This window comes from Acyrthosiphon pisum, chromosome X (genome assembly GCF_005508785.2).
Source record: "Acyrthosiphon pisum isolate AL4f chromosome X, pea_aphid_22Mar2018_4r6ur, whole genome shotgun sequence".
Lineage (NCBI taxonomy): Eukaryota > Metazoa > Arthropoda > Insecta > Hemiptera > Aphididae > Acyrthosiphon > Acyrthosiphon pisum.
In genome coordinates, this window is record NC_042493.1 from 47,399,618 (window position 1) to 47,422,234 (window position 22,617).

General features: G+C 26.8%; 1 protein-coding gene across 9 annotated transcripts in view; it reads right to left on the reverse strand.

Annotated features, from left to right (window-relative positions):
• The window catches only part of LOC100169487 (MAP kinase-activating death domain protein), a 42,540-nt gene extending 24,837 nt beyond the window's left edge, over window positions 1–17,703 (reverse strand). For 7 of the 9 annotated variants that reach the window (XM_008189741.3, XM_008189740.3, XM_003247794.4 and 4 more), the window contains exons 1-15: window positions 17,547–17,703; window positions 7,149–7,780; window positions 6,256–6,424; window positions 6,012–6,153; window positions 5,159–5,252; window positions 4,808–4,959; window positions 4,588–4,732; window positions 3,832–3,993; window positions 3,605–3,736; window positions 3,442–3,512; window positions 3,244–3,376; window positions 2,971–3,173; window positions 1,816–2,267; window positions 1,611–1,733; window positions 1,312–1,520 (exon numbers count right to left, since the gene is read on the reverse strand). In XM_008189741.3, coding sequence (XP_008187963.1) covers window positions 1,312–1,520; window positions 1,611–1,733; window positions 1,816–2,267; window positions 2,971–3,173; window positions 3,244–3,376; window positions 3,442–3,512; window positions 3,605–3,736; window positions 3,832–3,993; window positions 4,588–4,732; window positions 4,808–4,959; window positions 5,159–5,252; window positions 6,012–6,153; window positions 6,256–6,424; window positions 7,149–7,328 — 2,367 coding nt within the window. In that variant the 5' untranslated portion in view covers window positions 7,329–7,780; window positions 17,547–17,703. Of the gene's footprint in view, window positions 1–1,311; window positions 1,521–1,610; window positions 1,734–1,815; window positions 2,268–2,970; window positions 3,174–3,243; window positions 3,377–3,441; window positions 3,513–3,604; window positions 3,737–3,831; window positions 3,994–4,587; window positions 4,733–4,807; window positions 4,960–5,158; window positions 5,253–6,011; window positions 6,154–6,255; window positions 6,425–7,148; window positions 7,781–8,955; window positions 9,079–16,161; window positions 16,672–17,546 lie in introns of those variants that run through there. The other 2 variants (XM_016808368.2, XM_029486740.1) reach the window with 2 other exon arrangements.
• Window positions 17,704–22,617: the final 4,914 nt, after the last annotated feature.

The window sequence follows — 22,617 nt, forward strand, 5'->3', positions numbered from 1 at the left end:
TTGAACTAATTAAATGCACATTACTCGAAAGTACTTGAAAGTATTCTTATAAGAATATAAAATATATTAAAATTATAAAATTCCCCAACAAGATTATTCAAAGCGAACCTTTTCCTATTTTCTTATTTTTCAGGATAGCTCTTTTTTTGTTTCTCTAATTTTTAAAATATTTAGATAATATGTTATATCCACCATTTAAAAATAGATAAAATATAATAGGTTCTGATATCAAAAATTACCTTTTTAAAATGTATCAAGTATATTTTTAAGTTTTAAGAAAATGATATTGGACAAAACGTTCATTTTCCAGGAACGTCCTTTTATGATTAATAAACTGGAATAAGCGTCCTTTCAAAAAAAATTCAATTTTTATCCTTCCTGAATAATATTTTCCTGAATTAATACTTCCTGATGAAAATGAAGCGCCACCGTTGACACCGGTCATGGGTAGGTGGGTATAGATGATATAGGTAGGTGATTTTTTTTTAGATAACCAATTTTGAGAAACTAGGTAGGTATGCATTTTGTATATAATTGGTGATTTTGTTATAGTTAATGTTTGTATTGTGTAATATTACAAAAGTATTAACATTCAAATTATCTATAAATATAAATAATTGTTGAATAAGAAATTGAAATAAAATGACTATAAACAGTAGGTAATTAAATATAAAATAATTACATTTTTTTTCTACGGAATACTTTTTATAAGTAAGTTACATTTTGTGAATCGAAATACATTTTTTACAATAAACTATGCATCAACAATGCAATCTCAATAAATTATTTACTTGCTTAAATCCCTTGCTCTCATTTATGTGCTCAAATCGCCACTCTTAATTGATGTGCTGCTGCTTTTACTTTCTTGATTTTTAATCAAGTAAGTATGATAATTGAAATGAAAAAAGTCGGAATTTTGAAAACTTCAAGAATTTGTGTTAATTAGGAAAATAATAAAAATGTAACTCAGTAATGATGAGTAGGTAGGTAAGTTAATTAATTATAAATATTCATTAATAAGCTTGTATAAAATATTAAAACACCTACAGAATATGATATTATATATACAGTGAAGTGTTATTTATTACAATATCTGTCTACTTAAATTGTAGGTAACTTTACTGAGTAATTCTAGCCTAGATTATTATGTGAATTTATACAGATTACAGGTTAATTATTTTTTAGATATGATACTCAAGAATATCGATTAAATTATAAATGATTGATTCTTAAAAATGTTGTTTTTTATAGTTATGTTCAAGCACTTGTTTATAGTATTAGGAATGTAATAGTTTAACTAAAAATACAAACTATTATGGATTCGGGTTTAAACATAGGCGAGCTCATGTCACTGTGGCTACTGGACGGCGAGGATCCGATAGATTTACTGCCGATTGATTCTATGGTCCCATCCTCATCTGGGCTATCATCTGACGCCATTGGGAATTGTAAAGTTATTGGAGGTTCATAAGCAGAGTGCACTCCTTGTACGATTGGTCCTATATTGAGTCTTGGACTTTCTAAATAAATATACAATTTTTGTTATTCGTATAAAGTTAAGGGAGTATTATATTAGGGATATAATATTTATGAATTGTAATAATAAATACCTATTTTCAGAATTTTTTCACTAGTAACATTGACTTTGAAATCTTCGCGATAATTTGCTAATCTCTCGTCTTCACTGCTACTACTATCGCTACCGTCACTGTCGGACCGACGACTCCCATCAGCTATGTGAATACGAAATGAGTAATATTTGTCTCTTATATATTATAAATTATCTACGTATATATGTGTCAGTAATACTATTACCTAATGTCAAAGAGGGTCGGTTTGAATTTACATTGACTTTCATTATATTTTGAATCGAACAATTTTCTTGCCAAACGGTAAATACAACAGGCTCTAAGGTATTCGCAAACCATTTAAGCTTATCGCCAATCATAGATGGGTCGTTTACGCCGGTTTGAATCCGTTGGAAGACCACGTTGTTCGGTGTCAATGCCCATTCGGCGAAATAATCAACTGCTTGTGTTCGAGACAGTTGACATGTGAAAAGCGACGGGTTTGGCCTGCTCTTCAGAAAAGAATTGATTTGAAAAAATACCACAGGTCTAGGGTAGAGCCTCAGAGTTCGTGAATGTTCTGTTAGGTTGGCCAATACGTCGCCGGACAAAAAGAAACGAACCATGGCCACCCTGATTGCAATATCCACCGAATCAATATCCACTGTGTTGTACGCTGAATTCGTCGACGTTTGTCTTCTAAAAAAAAAGTGCAGTGTTTAAGACTTTAGTAGGTATTAAATATTAATTGGATCGAAGAAAAAATACATAGGAAGTGCAATGGATACGACATTAACGACAAACAATACCAAAAAGTACCTAATATTTACTCCAATGATATTTTAATTATTGAAAAATTGGCAAAGGTCGTTATTATGGACAATATTGGCCAATGGATGTATTACAAACAATTAGTGTTTCTTTTTGGTGTAGTTACCTACCTACCTACAAATAATATATTGGCGTATACTTAACATTTTTTTAAGATTACCAATTTATAAGTCTGGTTTTACTAAGAAATTATTAAATCAACATATTAGAACAATTTTAAATTATTTGTTTGCTAACATTGTACAGCTGTTGAATAAAAAGTATTAACAAATGTGACCATTACATTACTTTAATCACATCAAAAATCTGATCTGAAAAGACTTAATTAGAAAATAATGTTATTGACAGAAAGTGTAGACAACCTGTACGAAAGGATCTATTTAGAAAATGTGATTTTCAAAGTAAATGTTTTTGATTATGAAAATAAAAACTTTAAAAATATTCAGTATAATATAAGAGTATAATATAATTATTAAAGAATTGATTTTGATAGCAGCTGCTCTTATAAGCATGTCTGCAGCTTAGACAACAAAAATCAAAATTCACTCAAATGAATAAATATTATTATTACCTTATTTCGTTTCCTCGATTTATACTGTTGTCAGTGTTTATGGCATTACTTCTTGATTGAAAGTTTTCCATTTTTCTTTTTGAGATGTCTTCTCCTGTACTCGAAAATTCCATTGGAGGTCTCGTTGTTGACATAACTTCATTTTCCGGAAAACTACTTGTTGCTTTACTGTTAATATTTATTCGCGAAAGTCCATTTAAAGCCTATTTTAATACAAATTAAATAAGAATGAATTGTTATATTCACAATTTTATTTGTTTTTATGATAATTACAGATTTCAAATTATTTTTCAAAGTTAAAGATTCAGACTTGGGTAACTGTGGTATAGCATCTTCTCGATTAACAACTATTGGCGGTGTTATTTTATTAGAATCCAAATCTACTATCCAAACGTCTTTCGGAAATCTGAAACACAAAAGATTGTTTATTGTGATGTCAACACGTTCGTTAATAGATTATACCGAACTAACCGGAAATCTCTTTTTGTTAAAAAAAAACTGGATGGAACTCCAACCACATAAGGCACGGGACTCTCGAATAGCTGAAAGTTACACAAACGGAGATTTAATCATACAATTTATTATACAAATGCATATTATATGGAATATTGAGGCTTTTTTTTTATTTTTATACCATTTCCGATTTTGGTAGACTTGTAGGCAGCAATGGTATAACAGTAAACATATATTGCAAGGGATACATAAGGGCCACTAAAGCCATTACGGACATAGTGAGAGCATTATAATCCTTTGATTGGAAGACGACCTAAAGTTCATAGCAACATTAGTAAAATACACGGTAGTCGAATTAACGATTTTAGATAATATACATATTAAGTAAAATATAATGTATTCACTCACTTTACTTTCTAATAATATGATAGTTAATACGTAGAGGCACGTATCTACTCCCAACAACTCTAATGGTAAATGTAAAGGGAAATCAATCAGTGAAAATCTCGTGTGGTCGGGTAACGCGAAGGATAGTGGTAGCTGCCGCTCGTTTTGTGAAAACAAATAAACCTATACGAATATAAATTACAACAATTACAGACATAAATATATATTTTTCCTAAACCAATTAAAGTGTAAATGGATCAACATAGATCAATTAATTGTCTTAGATATAATTATATAAGACAAATATAAAACCAAATAAAAAATAAAAAAATAAAAGTTTTTGCAGATTATGTTTTGTACGTGTAAAGGGGTTAAATCCTAAACTAATTGAATGTTATAATTCCTATATGAATCAGTTATTTATAAATTTAGGAAAAATATTATAAAATAATGGTGGTATAAAATTAAAATACATTTTAAATTATACAGTATTTATTCCGGGAATGTTACAATGTATGTATGATGACAGGTACTTGTAGATAAGCTCCGTTGACCAAAAATATTTAAATTTTACACAGACCGAAGACTAATAAAGTAATAATTATTAACTTATAAATAGTAATTAATGAAACCACGATTGACCTAACCAGTAGATAATAACCTAAAAATATTTGTAGTTTATTTCAACATTAAATTGCAAAATATTATTTTTTTATTTATTCAGTTAAAAATCCGTATGATAGTTGTACAGATTTGTTCTTATCCATTTTATCTTACTTCCAGTTTCGTCTTCCCTGGAACAGGAACTGGAGTGCTGAGCAAACGCAATATCCACATTTCAAGTTCTTTGATAAATTGTATAATTCTTGGAGAATTTGCTTGAGTTAAAAATCCAGTCAATAAACTCCATATACATTCTTTTCTATAAACAAAATCATTTAACCGTTCATTATAAAATAGAAAATTGGACATTCGTTAAGTGTTATTATGTAGGTACCTTTTATGTCCTTCTTTTCTGCTACGATTAATTTTTTTATTGCAAGAATCGATAAGGCTTTTTAAATAAAACAAACATGTACGAAAACTTGAAAATAAAGGATGATGAGAAAGAAGACACAACGATGTAAGAGAATATAAATCTTGAGATTCCTGAAATATACAACAAAATTTTAAAATTTCTTATGGGTATGGCAACTGTATTAACATTTATATACTTTAAGTTATATGAACATTTTTTTTAGAAAAATAGATAAATATTATCAATTTTTTGACTATAAATAAAAATATACTATATGTTCAAAACTTCAAGTACTTTAATTTAAAATAAAATCAACAATTGAACACTTACGGGCTGTGATGAAAGATTTTTTGTAACCTTATCGCTTGATTGATCTGTGGGATGATCTTGAGACATTGATTTACCAAAAGATGTTGTAGAATGACTATTAAAAAAAATAATACATATTTTAGGATCAAAATATTTGTTTTAAGATATTAAATTAGTTGTTTTATTATAATTGCCAAGAAAAAAATATTATCTTTTCATAATACGGCTGGAATACCACAAATTATGAACTGCCACAAGTCACAACACTAAATATTGTGGTTTTTCACTCAACATATCACCCAAAAATGAGTTTTTATTTAGCGCTAGAACGCCAAAAATCGAAATAAAGCAGTCTTGATTTTGACTTCGGTGATTAATTGCATATGTTTTAACTTAAATTAAAAATGGCTATGTTATTTTTAAAATTATCTAAAAATTGAATGATTCAATACTGACACATCTTTTTGGTGGCAAAATAAAAAATGATATTGAATGTAACGTTCTTGCATTCTATAGAACTACATGTTTACTATTCAAAAGCAGTCATAACTCAAAATTAATTAATTTTGAGTTGTGGCAGTCTAAGCTTGTGTTTAGGGATAATATATATATATATTTTATAACTTAATATTTATTATGTTTAGTATCTAAATATAATTAGTTGATGGTTAGCAATAGAATAGGTCGTACTTAGAAATAAATTTATAATAAATAAATTCGATAATGTAAAAATAGTTTTGATAAACTAGAAAACTCATTAAAATTTTTTTTAATGAAGAAGTCATTAATGACGTCATGAGCACGTAAAAATTTGTCCAATATTTTTATTTTCAAAATTTGACGTTCTGTTTATTAAGTTATTTTGAAGTATTACCATCTTAAAAATACCGACGAATGATTGCTTTGTGGTTTCTTTGCACTCTGTTCATCATTTATGTTGATATTCTTTGAATTATTCGTATAACATTGACCAACGCGTCTATAAAAATTTACACACACGCCGTATCTAGTTCGGGCTATTGGGAAAAAAAATGTATTTATCAAACAAAAATGTAAAGTATAAAAGTAGTATTAAAACTATTATTGATTAGATTTCTCAAGCTGAATTATATACTAACTTGTATCTTTATCCGTTAGTGTAAATACAAATGACGTAACTTTGTTCGATTCAGATCGGCTATGCTTGAAGGAAACGCATCCTTCTGGTTGACAAAAATATGACATTGTTTCAGGTAATATAAAATCTTTATGATCTTCTGCTGGATACCGTCGGAGTAATTCTGGGTTCTATAGTTATCCAAATCATCAAGTTAATATAATTGTATACATTTATAATAGGTAAAATTTGCAATAAATTTTTTTTGTTATAATCAAAATTATTTAAGCATAAAACAGCTGTGAAACTTATAAATTAGAATTTATATCGAAATTGAACTGTGTTTGATATTTTGATATTTTCTGAGATTATATTCAACCAAGATTGAAAAAACGAATGTGTTTTATTATGAATTATATACTAAAATTATTTTATTTTACTTAATTATCAAAGCTGAAATTAGAATTTTGGGTGAGACATAATTAATGTATGGTGGTTTTATTTACATGTTTATTTACTAAATTACCAGTCAACAGCAAAACCTACTGGAAATTTCAAAAATTACGCAGGAAAGAGTGCAGATAATGTAGAGCGAGAATTATTATTGCGTTCAATATTTTTGAAAATAAAAATTATTTTGCACCCAACGTTGGTGATCACAATCATGTCCCTAACCAATTAGAGTGTGGATCAGAGATCGTCAAATATTCCTTAAAGTCGAAGTCTGAGGATCAGCAATAACTGCCAACTGCCCAAATATTAAGATTGTTCGGGAAAAAAGGTTTAAAGTTTACGGACGTTTAGGAAAGATACTATAGGGAAAAACTTTAATTTCTATATTTCACCAGAAAGCGTTTCTTGAATGATTAATTAATGGACAATAAGATATTAAGATGTAAAAGTTATTGTAGATACCTGAATATAAAAGTTTTCATCATTACTGGACACCGTTGAACTGACTCCACAGTATTCATCATTGTTGGATCCATTGTTTTGTAACTCGTATAAAGAACTTCTTTTTGAAGAATTGGGATGAGCTCCGACGATAGCTAAATAGTCGATCAGCCGAGGGCAAAAGAATTGGCTCTCGCTCATAGCACGTAAGTATAATTTTTTGAATAATATAAAGGTATATTTGGATAGCTAAATGTACTGTCTAAGCAGCTTTATGTAACAAAAATATAGGAGATATATCACAGTTTGGAGTGTTTGTTTTGTCTTACGTATTTACATACATATAATAAGTATTGCTCAAGTTTAAAGTTTAACAAAAAAAGAACACTATGAAAAATTCAACATGTACTTATACAGTCGTGAGATCATCACCGGATAGCCCTGCCACCGAAGTGTTTGTATCATAATAAACAAATTATTATGATTTGAATATTGATGGCTGTTATTATGTTATATCGTTGAAGACATTTTTTTCATAAATCTTCGCAGCCGCAACTAAACAGTATTTCTGATTTGTTTGAAAAACATATTGACATTTTTCGTCTGTCATAATCAAGCATTACAGCCGTTCAGAGTTGCATAAATTATCGAATCTGTAAAAATATTATTTAAATCGTAGCATTATTAATATCATAATAAAATACGTCATGTCAATCAGGTTTTGTGCAAATTTTAACACGATTTAAAAGGTTCAAATTCTTTCTTGTGTGCGATAGATAAAAAAATATTAATGTATTTTGTTACACATGAAACACTATTTGTATATTTAAACCCTAAAACAGACTATTACCGTTTAATAGTACTTTTGTCATTTTTATTTTCAGAAAAAAAAGTAAAAAAATGAATAATCATTTATGCGCGTAAAAATTCCACGAAATATATTCATAAAAAAATGCAAATATGCGTTATGAGAGTCTTAAATGTGCACTCTAATATACTCGTAAATATGTTAATACCTATATAATATGCATTTATTTCATAAATATTTTTCAAATATGCATTTATATACAACACACAAATATTCAGAACATCTTTAATATGATGTTCATAAAAAATATTAAAATATTTGAAGACATTATAATAATATGATTACATTATATTACATTTTAAAATATATAATATTATACTGCATATTTTTTTATTTCATACGCGTTACATAATTCTCATAATTATTAATTGCGGAGAAATATATAACTTGAATAAATTAAACTATACGCCTATGTGTACTAATTTTACTATCTATCTCTAGTCAAATAATTTCATAGAAAACATTAAAACAAATTTAAATTTAAGCTTATGCACTTGATAATAATGACACGAATATGGTGATCGACTTACAATTTTAATTCTGGTACCTACTTAATTTTAAATTTGACAACATTGATTATTACGAATTCAATATTTATGTCATAGCTGGTATACAGTGTAAAATGAAGGCGTTTTCGCTAAGGGACAAAAGTATTTTCCATGGTTGCAATTCCCAGAAGAAATGGATTAATTTTGATTATAAAGTAAAAAGTTTATGAGCTCTAGATAAGGCGATGACTCTCGAGACTCAAACCAAAATTATAATTAGTAAAATAATGAAGATGGATAGTCTTTTTCAATCATGTACAGAACAATATATTCTGCAGTAATTATACCTTAATACAGTTTCATTAACTGATATTATAATATTATTTTGTATTATATGCATATGCTAGCCAATTAATTTTTTTTGATACTTTATTTTAAATTTAAAAAATTTGTTGATCTCTTTCACTTTTACCTGAATATTAGAGTAATTGTCACTTCTGCTCCAATTATGCATATGTATATAGATTAGGTATTACAATGCAGGTGCCTATAGTTATAATTTACCAAATATCTCAAAATTATCATTTTAAAATTATTAACAAAGTTAATGGATTCCTTTATGTCACAGTCTATGATCATAAATTATGATATTTTTTCATCTGTCTCTGAAACAATATATTAAGAGCCTTTTATTAAATTGTCAAGCTTTCTTACCTAACAAATAAAATTTTATTAATATTTATAGAACAAAATACTAAAAACATTGGAAACTGAAAATGTCCGTATACAGCTAAAATAAGTCGTAATATTTTGAAAATGGTATGGTGTATAGAAATTGTTAATATAAACATTCAGTCAAAATGTCATGTACCTACGGCTATTTGTTTTAGAGTTACACCAAAAACTAAAATTGATTTTGGGTTAAAATTCTCACTTTTCCTTAATTTTGCTTTTGTTTTTCACGGCACTTTTGAAAACTACTGGAAAATTTTTACTTTTGACTCCTCAAAGTACCAATTAGATTCACTTTCCTAACAGAAAAGTTACTGTTGAAGAAAATCTAATCACTTTTACTCTCTTAAAAGGTGATAACACAAAAAAAAATACACATCTTTGTAAAATCAATAAATTTATTACACCACTCAGTATCTAAAAAAATAAGGAAAACGGCAATTTTTAAGCAAAAACTGTTTATGACAAATCAATTTTTTTTTTTTGGTCTAACTCAAACCTTGTAATTTTTACCAAATTTTTATTGTAGCATTTTCTATACATTATAATATGTTTAAATTATTTTAAAATTTGATTCTTTTTGTGGTATTTATAAGCATAAAAAATTTTAATTAGTCTTATTTTAATTATTTTTGATAAAAATATAAGTAGGTGTGGTAATCGTGTGACATAAACGTAGCACGGTACAAGAATTTTCCGCTTTGAAGAAAATTTATGACTCATAAATATGGATTCATGAGTAACCATTAATTGTATACCTAGTGGCCAGTGAGTACTATACTTAGTTGGTAATTAGGTAATTTTTACATTTTATTCGTTTCTATGGTGATAAACTAAGCTTTACAACAACACTCATCAAAATTACGACAATTTGCAATAAGTTTGTAGTTAAAAATTTAAAATAATATTTCATTTTTATAGCTAAGCAGTAAGCCTTGAAAATTCAAAACAAGGTTTCTTATAAGTAATTAAAAAACAAAAAAAAATATAAACCTTTTTTCTTTCGATAGACGATATAACTTAGGTTCAATTTTGGATAAATATGATGTTAAGCAAAGAATAACAATTTTAGTTATTTTGTTGTAATTAAAAAAATATTGTTTGCAACTTAAAACTTTTAAAGTACTATAATATTATTACATTTTACAATGACATTTTCAAATGCAATGTTTTTTTGGCAAAAATAAATTCAACCTACTATATTACACTATTACTAATAAAATAATAAAACAAATTACTTTAACATTTAAGCAATTATATCATAATATAAACATAGACCGTCTTCGCTCAGAATTGTTTTTCGTTTAGCTATAAAACGTATAATGATTTTATATCAGTATATCACTGGATTCAAGTTTAACATATTCATTATAGTGACTCGCATTTTGATCGTGATTCATGAGTCTTCTTGTTTAGGGTAAAATATTTGTACTAGGATAACCTTGTTTGTTTTTAATTGAATTGGTTCTCTTCCGTAGTTATAAAAATAGATTATTTTATGTCAACAGTAGATAATAACTAATAAGTCACGCACAAATATTTATAAAATGAATTATGATGCTTTATTTTTCCAAAGTGTTTGCTTGACTTATCGATATGAAATATAGTACAGGTATTAGGTATTTATACTACGCAAATATAACGGATCCCTAAATAAAATTCTCTCTTCAATAAATTATTCATTATATTATATTTCTTTTAAATAACACGATCGAAAAAAAAAAAAACAACCAATAGTTAAATAAATAAAATAAAAGTGTTGTATTCGTTATATTGAGTATCAAAGGAGTTGTGTTTGATAATATGTATAATTAAAAAATAATGCACGGTACCTATCTAACTAACCTATCTAATTCGTAATAAAAGCTAAAGTTTCGGTGTGTCTATCGTTTATATAAAACTATCGCACGATTCTATATAGATGCGTACAAATGTATTTACCTGTACGTATAATGTTTATTGTAAGTAATAACTAATAAGTATACAGTACAATATGATTTATTATTTATGATATACCTACATACATAATATAGCACTATAATATTGTCTTTGTCACTCGTAGCGGCGTCGCCCATCTACCCACGGGACACGACTCGGAAATATATCTAATTTTATCCACAATAGGTACATAATTTATAGTTGAGATACGCCTGTAATCCATTAACCTGGTTACATTCATTTTATAGGTCATAATTGAAAAAAAAAATGTCTTATACATGTACTGCAGTTTTTATTACTTTTATAAGGTAGGTAGGTAGGTAGGTAGATAGTTATTATTTATTAATAATACTTAATATGTCCAAAAAAACTATTTTTCTGTTTTAATAATAATATCATTGTTACCTGTATTAACAATGATTATTATCTGTGGTTTTCCAACCCTTTCAAACCAGAATTTTGTTTTTATTTAATATTAATAAATATAATTGAGTTGTATACATTTGAGTTATTTTTACATAAAATATAGACGAGACAATATTCAGACAACTGACAAATCGTCAATCAAGTTTTACAGTCTTATCCTAAAAAATAATATTTTCTACAGTTTTACTTTTTGGTCTAAAATTAAGAAAAACAAAAAAAAAATAATATTTTGCGTGAATGCGTTTTGTCTACGTTGCAGGACCAGAGAGATAAAATAAACAGTACACTGACATCCTTAGGAAGACACCCATACTGTGTTGTTTCCTTCTTACAAAGTATAAATTTGAAAAAAGCAATTTTGACTTTGTTATTTTTTAAATTATTTTAAATTTACCTCTTATTAAATTTAAAGATATGATTATTATCTAGGGCATCTCGGAGGCTTTTATTGACATTTTAATTTTGAAGTAAGTTATGATTATTTTAAAATTTACAAAAATTCACAGTTTTTAAAATGCTCATAACTGGTTTCGTAAATAAAATATAAAAAAAAGCCTCAAAGATATACCGCATAATAATCTTACCTATCAACTTTCAAGTTTTATAAGAAATCAATTTGAACTAATTCAAAAATAAGAAAGTAAAATTTGCCATGTTGTACGTAGGTAAGACGGAAATCACAAGCGTGTATGGTTGTTTTCTTGTAAACTTTATTACATTATTATTATTTACATTTTTTAACCACCTGTATTTTTTATTTCATAATCAGAAACAGGACATTTTTCTAAAAAATGTTTATTTGTTAATATCAAAATATAGTTTTTTCTTATTATTACGACTTGTAATCATTTAAATTTTAAAAGGGTGCTCGTGTCAATACAATATTATTATTGGGACGACGTGTAAAAGTATAATGACGGCTGCAGTAGGCTAATAAACTAATAAGTAATGGACAATGGGTAATAACTAATAAGTAATGACAAAAGTCAAACGCGATATTATATTCGAAGTAATAAACAACATTAATAACATTGTATTGTTGGGTTAGGGTAGGTGGAGTTAGATGAGTTAGGGTCAAAAATAAATAGGTATAGTTCAAAATAACTTTTTATGAAAAAATAATATTGAATAAGTTTGTAAACGTAACTTAGACTTGTATGTCATCGTATATTGTTCAAAAAGTCAAAATTACTTTTGTTTGTCTACGTCCAGGTGGTGATGGCGCTCATCAAAAAATAAACTAAGAAGAAATAGGGAAAATAAGTTTGAAATTCTAATAATGTATAATATAATATTGTATATGATATATCTAATGTTATTTATAAAGAGTTAAAGAATAATAAAATTCTATGGAGACCAATATATTTATGCCATCTAGTGACTTATAAGTTATAGGTACATAAAATACTCTGTAGGTACACAGTAAACCGTTTAAAATATGTCTTCTTTGTCTTCTTAAGATTCATCGTAAAAAGAGGCTAGATTATTCATTACTGGTACCTACTAAGAAAATATTATAACTATTAAAGGACCTCGCTACTACTGTCAATTGTATTTCAAACGACCCAAAGTTTTGACAAAATGAATATTAGTTTACGTTGTCTGATTTAATTCTGTAAAAATATTTTAACTCGGCCAAAAAATATCTATAAATCGAACGGAACAATTTGAAAAAATGTAATTATATTTAATTTTTAACTGGAAAATATGGAACTTATTATATCATAAATATTTACGAATTTTACTGATCCTTTTGAACGTTTTGAAACATTTCACTCAAAATCTATTTAATAACAAAATAATATTTTCTGGTTCAAACCTAAACATAAATTAATTTTTTTTAATATGGTATAAAAATGTATAGTACCGTTGGCCAAGTTGTACCAAAGATTCCAGATAAATTATTATTTATTATTAAATATAATAATCGCGTGTTGGTCGTGTACTTTGTATCAGACATTATAGGTCATTACAGATTATATTATAATCATGCGGGTTGACGTTGTGCATAATATACACACATTGCACATGCACGACCTGCGAAGTTTTACAATGTAAATAATTTTGAAGTTCTTAAATGTATATTAATATTTTATTTTTATACTTTTTATGTGTTTATATTTTCAGTTATGAGAATAAAGTAATCATGATACTATTTTCAAAATGTTGGGGTCATACAATCACCAACGGGTCTTGTCCAGATTTATATTAAATATTATACAATATTTAAGTATTTAATTTATACACGACGAAAAAAATAGGTCTGGACACTTCTGCGATCCAAATATCTAACAAACAATAGGTAGATAGTTGAAATTAAACATGTAATGAGAGTATGTGACTTGAATTTTATTTGGTACAAGATATTGAATATGTTGTGTTTTATATTGATAAAGTATCTATAATAAATTAACATTTTGCTTTAGAATATTCCTATTAGTATTTTAAATTTATCATATATAACAAGTATATAGGTATATTAAACAATGTTTTTTAACATAAATAAATTAAAAATGAACTTTATAGATGTATGATAAAAATACACAATAGAAGTAGATTAAAGGGGATCAAAAAAGGCAATTAAATACGTCCCCATAAAAATTCGTCCTTTAAAATTAAAAATATATTTATAATTAATATTTAATTAAAAAAAATTGTATTTGTTTCCTTTATATACAGCTCTTTCAATTATTCTTTGTCACTATAACATTATCGCTGTCAATTATTTTATATTCACTGTTCGATATCGAAAAGCAAGGAAGATACCAATCATGATAATTAACAAATAAACCTAATAACTTTTATAAAGACAAATAATGGAATTAATATTTTTACGAACGTATTAATATTTCGATTGTATTGTTCTAAGCTATTTGTGGAAGCAGAAGGTTATAAGAACTCCAATTCAACATTAAATAAATATATAATTATATTTTTAAAAGACATGAAAGGGCCTAGTTAATATACTATGCTTTAGCCCTTTAGTGTGAACATGCTTATATGGGCTGATGACAAAATAGGCAAAAATAGCCTCTGTAGTTGTGTATGTCATAATGAAGAAAATATATAAATTATTGAAATATTAAATTGTTATTACAGATACTTATGTTACTGTATTATTATCAGATAGGTACCTACTAATAAAAAAAATATTTTGAGTATCAATGTGGATTACTAATAAATGTAATAATGTTTTATACTAGTACCTAAATAATTATCATTAGACATTAACATAATAATTACATTTGTACAAAAATATTAGCACTTCTATTTTACTTAATTATTATTATATTAATTAATAGCCAAAAGTTATAATAGAATTTCCACTCTTTGCAAACCACACAACCTACTCAATACCTAGTCATGTACATGTACACTCGTACGTAATGTCGTAGTAATTCGTTGTTTGCTATAAAATAGTTTAATAGATACTTAACTGTATTATATTATATATCTAATTAGAAATTAATTTATACAATATATATGTACTTTAATTTGTAATCATTACTTTATACTGAGTAGGTAATGAAATAAATATTTAATTCCAACTAACATGAATTGGATACCGTTTTTTTATAAACTTTTATTTTTGAAAAATGTACATTACGCGTGTCCTTTAAAATGGTAGGTAAGTACTAATTAAAAAATTAGATAAAACATTATTATTTTATCGTTATTTTATAATTACTTTCCTGTCATCGAAATTTGAGCTTAATACATTTTGTTATTTATTAGTATGTGGGTAGTAATAAACAGTTTCAATTTACAGAATGACGACTGTATCTATACAGCAAAATTAATATAAGTCGACACGAGTAATATATTATATTTTTGAAAATGCCTCAAATAGAGATACAAATGTTAATATGCTTATTTTATTATAAATAAAACTGTACGTTTGTATATGTTTATGAAATATCATGTAACTGATTATATGTCTTAAACCTAGGTACCTAATAACTAAAAATTTTATTTAGATTATAAATATGAAAGAACGGAACGTTTTTACTAACTGTGAATTGAAAGCTTGGACAAAAGTGGCAAATTAAAATCAGTTATAAATATGAGTACAAGATTAATAATATCATTGATTATACATAGTATAATAGTATACTATTTACCTGTAATCAATGATAATATTTATATTTAGGTACATTCAAAAATGTAATTAAAAAACGGTGCTGAAGGGGTCTTGCTTTTTAAAGATTGGTACATAATAATATAATATATTATTCAGGTATTCCACTTCCATTTATACATAAAACAATAATGATATAAGTAGGTGCAGATGTGTTTTCTTTTATATGAATATTAAATATATTAAAATAGTTTTCAATAAAAAAAGTAAGTACGTTAGGTATCATATTTTTATTGTAGAACCATATTGATATTGGTAAACACTAAACTGTATAAAAAACAAGTTCCTGTATATTTGTCCTACAATTTCTTTATCTACTGAAATTATATTTATACATATATATATTAATACATTATATAACTGTTCAATTCGATTCAATTTCAAACATACATTAATATATTATTTAGATCTGTTTCTCTTTTAAAAAATATTAATTTCACTTACCTATTATTGTTTAAATAAATTTTACTTTAAAAAACCTATACCGATAGCGGTTCGCATGTGAATGTCACATTATTAAATCGCTGGAAGATGAAAACACTTTGTCAACGGTATTTAATCAATTTAATTTAATTCCTTTATTAAGTCGACAAACATAATAATCAACCGGAGACCCGATTCCCTATTTGTTCCCCCATAACGCGCGAGCCGTTCAGTCATACTAACAAATCCAAACACACATCAAACGATAATATACTACGTGTGTGTATCGTAGTTGAAACCTTGAAAACACGTAGGCGTAGGCACGGACTGCGCGCGGTGAGCCGATAAAACAAACAGCAGTGAAACTAGGGCATATCGAATTATTTAAATTATGACAATTTGCTTGGTAGGTATACCTAACTATGTTATGATTATTATGCAAACAATGGTTGGTAACAGTTGGTATATGTTATATAAAATATTTCCCATTATAATTATCAAAACGTATATCCAGTACCTGTATAGTATGTCTAATACGTATGTACCTACGTATAATATACGAAGTGATTCTTTTAGGCAGACATTTTCTGGGTAAGTTTATGTGCTATTCAAACTATATATTTTTCAAGCAACTTAAACTCACAATAGCAAGACGTTAAAAAAATGTATTTACCATTTTTTATAGGGTTTTTAAGTTTTTACTTTGTTTTAATTACATTAATGTAAAAAGTAACTAATGATTTGAAATTGAATTGTGTGTAATTGTGTTAATTAATAATTAAAAACCTTAAAAATATCTGACCACTAACATTAGTTAATGAGTTACATAATATTATAGATAGTTTTGATAAGGATAGTTTAGTAGTGCGTTAACATTTTTGAGGGCAGGAACCTCCCCTTATGGCCTTGTGTCAGTCCATACGACCATACCGAAATCGTACTTAAAATTCTAATGATTTCCTATAATTATTATGTATCAAAAAAATGTATTCAAACAGTACACACAAACAGTTACTGACAAAATGATTGTTATAAAATCACTCTGCTTATATTATGTATATACCTTGACTGTTATTTTCTATTACATATACAAAATGTATGCCTAAATAAATAAATAATATTAATCGTTCCAATATGTTGACAAAATTTTGAACGGCACAAGCGAACACCATTCTTATACGCGAAACAATAACATAATAACATAATAGATAATAGTAAATATTAGATATAGAGTTACTACATTATACCTACTTAAGTATAATAATAATTTATATTTTTATAATGTTCAACTGTCTGGTTGCCGATGTAAGCCAGTTAGATAGAAAATTTTACTTTCGTGGCGTTCAAAATTATTATTTCAATGAACGGCACTGTAGTGTAGGTTTTTATCGTTTAGTGGATCTTACCTTTTATGCTGTAGCTCTGTTGTGTTGTACAAATAAAATAAAATAATGTTTTCAGTCTTTTCAGTAAAATAAAAACAAAAATACGTTAAAATTTGGGATTAAAAAAAGATTAATTTCCGTGTCCCTTCTATAGCTAAATGACGGAGACCAACAACTCAATATTGTAAGCGTATATTATTACGGCAAAGAAAAGTTCACGGCAGGTCGGTCGGTGCCGCCGAGCTTGCGCAATCGCAGTCGGTCCTCGAGAAAATCAATATTAGCCGCCTCAACCTAACTTGTGACCCACACGTATATAGTTATAATGGCATATTTCTACAAAATAATTTAATTCAGAGCCCGCACAATGATGATCAGGGTTTCGTTAAAGAGACGGGAGCCTGCGTGCTTACGGTTTCCGTTCGATAATAGGTTACTGTTTTATTAAATGTTCTCGAAGACCGTTGGGAAATGCGTCGAGGAAACTAACAAAACTAAATTCGTAAACATACAGTATAGAAATATTATTATGTAAAAGTTTCACTTTCAGCTTCCGGGATTTTTTCGCCACCACAATATTATAATAAAGTATTCGACGAAAAATAAAACGAGTAATTGAACTACGAATATAATGTCTCCCTTGCGTAATAAGAACTTGAAATAAATTAGGAATAAATCGTTAGAATCGTATACCTATATACCTACAAATGTTTTGGAAATAATAAATTACGTTTGGCACATTTAACGATAGTATTATAATGTGAAAACCAACACATTTTTATTTAATAATTTTTAACAACTTTATTGTGATTAAATAAAACATTTCGTATATAGAATAAAACTGGAAATTATACTGATTACAGATTATCTAATAATTTATTATATTCAAATATAGTTTTCTATATTATATACACACACACAGTATAAAAGTTGTAATATTATTGCAAAATGTGAATAATGTGTAGGTAGGTTACGCTAGCATTATCTCTTGGCTAAATAGTGTACAAACACGGTTTTCCCTGCACTTGACATCGAAACGTAAGTTTACACAGAACAATACTTTATCGAATATTTTCAAAGTCAATCGGTGACATGTTTATCACACATTGACATTTTTTTTTTTTTAATTAGAAATTTGTCTACATTAAATACTATACAAAGAAAATCTTTTTTTTATTTATAGTGATGTTATAAACTATGTTAATTGTAAATTGAATTAGGTAGGTACATATTATTATTTATTGTGTGGCTCACGATTTGGTACTTATTGAATATTTTTGTGAATTAGGTACAATATTGTAATTTCGATGGAAATTTTATTTATAAATGTACGTTTTTACTGAACTCAAGTTGAATATAGTTGCTCGGTTCGTTAAGAGATCGCGTGTCATAATATATCTATACCTATAGAGAATAGACTTTTTTTTTATAGACTTTATTCCTATGGCTTTACATTGTATCCATGTACAATTCAATTTCGTTTTTATAATATAGTCAATTTAATGTGTTTTAGTAATGTTCACTTGGTTGAATTTAATTTAGCAACAATAATGCCGTATCCATAGTCAATTTATGTGACACATAATTTGATTACCTACGGACATCAGAGTGTTAAGAACAAAACAAAATGGAAATAAGTACCTACCTTTTATATGTTCAGTTCATGTTTATTGGAGTGGTGTAAATTAAATTGTATGAATTTTCTAACTAAAAAAAAATAGCAAATTATCAGGGTTTTGACGAATTTTGTCTAACTTAAAAGTTTAAATGCATATAAAAAAAAGGGAAGTGAGTGTTACTCTGCTGTATAGTAAGTTACAAGTGGGTCACTGTAATGGATGGCGTTAAATTTGAATTCAATAATATCTTTGTATACGAAAAACGATTCTGAGCGGAGACCGTTCGTCAGAGCCTACGATATTGTATATTATATTTATATTGTTATCATTAATATGGTAGCCGGTAAATTGATTTAATATTATTTGCTTATTATCATATTTCAATATTTGTATATAATCTTATACTTAAGGAGTTTCAAGTACCTATGAATAATATTTTTAAATTACAACAAAATAACTCAAATCGATATTATTGGTTTTTAATATGTAATTTCGTCCAAATTTGAACTTACAATAACTATGATGTTTTTATATATTTTTTGGTTACAGAATGAACTACTTAAGTGATACCTTGTTGTAAATTTTCAATCCTTAGCTATAAAAGCTAATTATTATTAAATAATCTGTAAATTTTGATTGGATAAATTTTCTCAACATTTGAATTTTAAATGGTTTTAAAAAAACGTGCATAATATTCAATTTTTAAACATTTGACCCAACGAATAACATTTTATTGACATTTATGTAAAAAAAATAAGAAAATTGAAAATTAAAAATTTCTGTAAACAGCTCAAAACGAGTCAAAATATTTTTAAAATGTTATGATTTATAAACAATTATTGTGGATTTACACTTAATTTTTTTTAATTTCTACTAACAACAACTTATGAGGAATGTTGTAATTTTCGTATGCCTATAAATAGCTCAAAAAGAAAAAAATCATGGTTCATATAAATTGCAAATATAAACATACATTAAAATATGCATGTATCTACGGTAATTTTTTTTAGAGTTAGGTAGGTATACTAAATGACAAACTCAATATTTTCAAAAACTGGTTCTGCGTAAAAATCTTAGTTTTTCCTTTATTGTTGTGTTTGTTTATCCTGACGCTTTTCAAAACTATTGGGGCATTTTTAATTTTGACCTCCCTAATGCAACAACTACATGTTCTATCAGAAAGATGCTGATGTCGAAAATCAGTGCATTTTTCTTACCCCAAATGTTGATGACTAAAAAAGAAAACCCACATCGTTGTTAATACAATATATTGTACATTCATTCGTTACGCTGAGTTTATAAAACAGATTATAATATATGTTAAAGAAAAATTATTATTTACAATGAAGTCAATGTACTTAAAAATATATATGTACCAATTTTATTTTGTTGCAAAAATATAAATTTTAATTAACTGCAATTTTACATAATTATTATTTACATACCTACATTTATATTTTTTAGAAATAATATTCAATTGAAAATTTACAAATGTGCATTCCTTATAACTCTGCAAGTTATAATCATTAATAAATAATAGTTGACTGTAATAATTGGTTTAGCCTTTAAATTATAGTACCTAATCGAATAATATGATTGTGTAATTTTCGTTGAAATATTGATTCAGTTTAAAGTTAAGATGTGACTGTGTAATGTGTGTATATAATGTTTCTTAATAACGTTTACTAATCGCATTACCTACTCCTATAATGGAGGGAGTTTATAGTGTATATATATAAATTAATAATTAAGTAAATCTGATGTACAATTATTTACTTGTTACTTATTATTCACGAATATTTCAAAACAAATGCAGTGAGTGTGAAGTAAGAATGTAAGATTATCAATTAAAATAATTAATATTTAGGACAGGAATTTAAAATAATTGCTGATTTAAATATTTAATTTAAATAACCGGTACATTTTGTGTAGGTAATTGATAATGTGAATGTTTAATAGCCGAGTACAGATAGCCGATAGGTAATTCATATATTTACACAAAGTATGAGTAGAGAACCAAAATAATTATTTGAAATCGAGATTGTTAGTGTTAGACCTATATATAGGTCTAATATACTTCATTATATTATCTAGAAAATATTTAGACTTTAGTCTCTATACATAAACAAATATATCGAATTAATAGCCATTAATCTGTTAAGTAAATTGATTATAATTTATAGGTAGTAGGTAGTACCTATTAACTTAAAATTGGTTATCTAATCTACATTCCTTAATTATTGTATTCTATAATTTCTATCGTATTATTCCAAGGAGCGTTTTTTGTCTATTATTTCGTTGCCGTGATTTTTTTTCGTTGAAATAAATCGAGCATTTTTAAATTCGTGACTTTTCCGTTTCGTGGTGTTTTATCGTACTTATTTAATATTTATGCACCAATGTTGCACTAAAGCCGCGTATGACGTTTTTATATATTATGCTTACCTATTTGATGCAAACTATTTTTTTACCATATTTTGAATTTTATTCAAATGACATTATCTATATTAAATACATTATAATATTATATGTATATTTTTTACATATTAAATAATAAATAAATAAATATATAAATATATATATTTTATTATAGGTACACTGCAGCTGATGTATTAGTTATATGCAGGGCTCGAGACTTCTAGCATTTGCATATTTGTTTGTAGCACAATCAAAGATAGCAGAGTAAGCTACAAATCCGTTTCATACTAAAAGGAACGCAGCTTTAAAAGTTTTTAGTGCATATTTTTGCATATTTTAGTGTATTTGCATTTTTTCTGCTATTTTTATAGGTATCATGCTATTTTTTGCATATAATTTATTAATCTGCAAAAATGAAGTAGTTTTGTGGTTTGTACTCAGTGAGCGGCAAGTGTTAGCTTAAATTCCCATTTTACAAAAGTAAAATGTAAAAACGTTTACATTAAGTTCAGTGTAGACGCTTATTCGTCCTTAACCGCAAATAGGTATAAATATAATATAATCTAAGTTTATCGACACCACGCCGTTACTCGCTTATTACTGCGATAATTTAAGCACAATTCGTTCTATTTTTGAATTACTTGACAATGACGATGTAGTCAGCATCAAAGATGCGAAAAAATATATCAATAGAAATGGAATAGATGTAGATCTTATTTTCATCAAATCAAATTTTTTGTTTCTTACTACATCTTAAAAAAAATTACAAACACAGGGGTTGTTATTATATGACTATATTGAAATAATTAACGTTGGAGAAAAATCATTTGAAACTCTACGAGGTCCAATTGGATTGAAAATACAGTCAAAATTAAAATAAGTGTTAGAAAAAATAATGGTCTATCACTTTTGAAAAAAATGTCTTGCATTTTACTGGGTATAAAAGACATCGAAGAATTAGAAGGTTTTCCAGATGATATTTCCAGGGCCAGATCTAGGAGGGGGGAGTCGGGGACTTATCCCCGGGCCGTATAATTTTCGTGGGCGTATTTTTT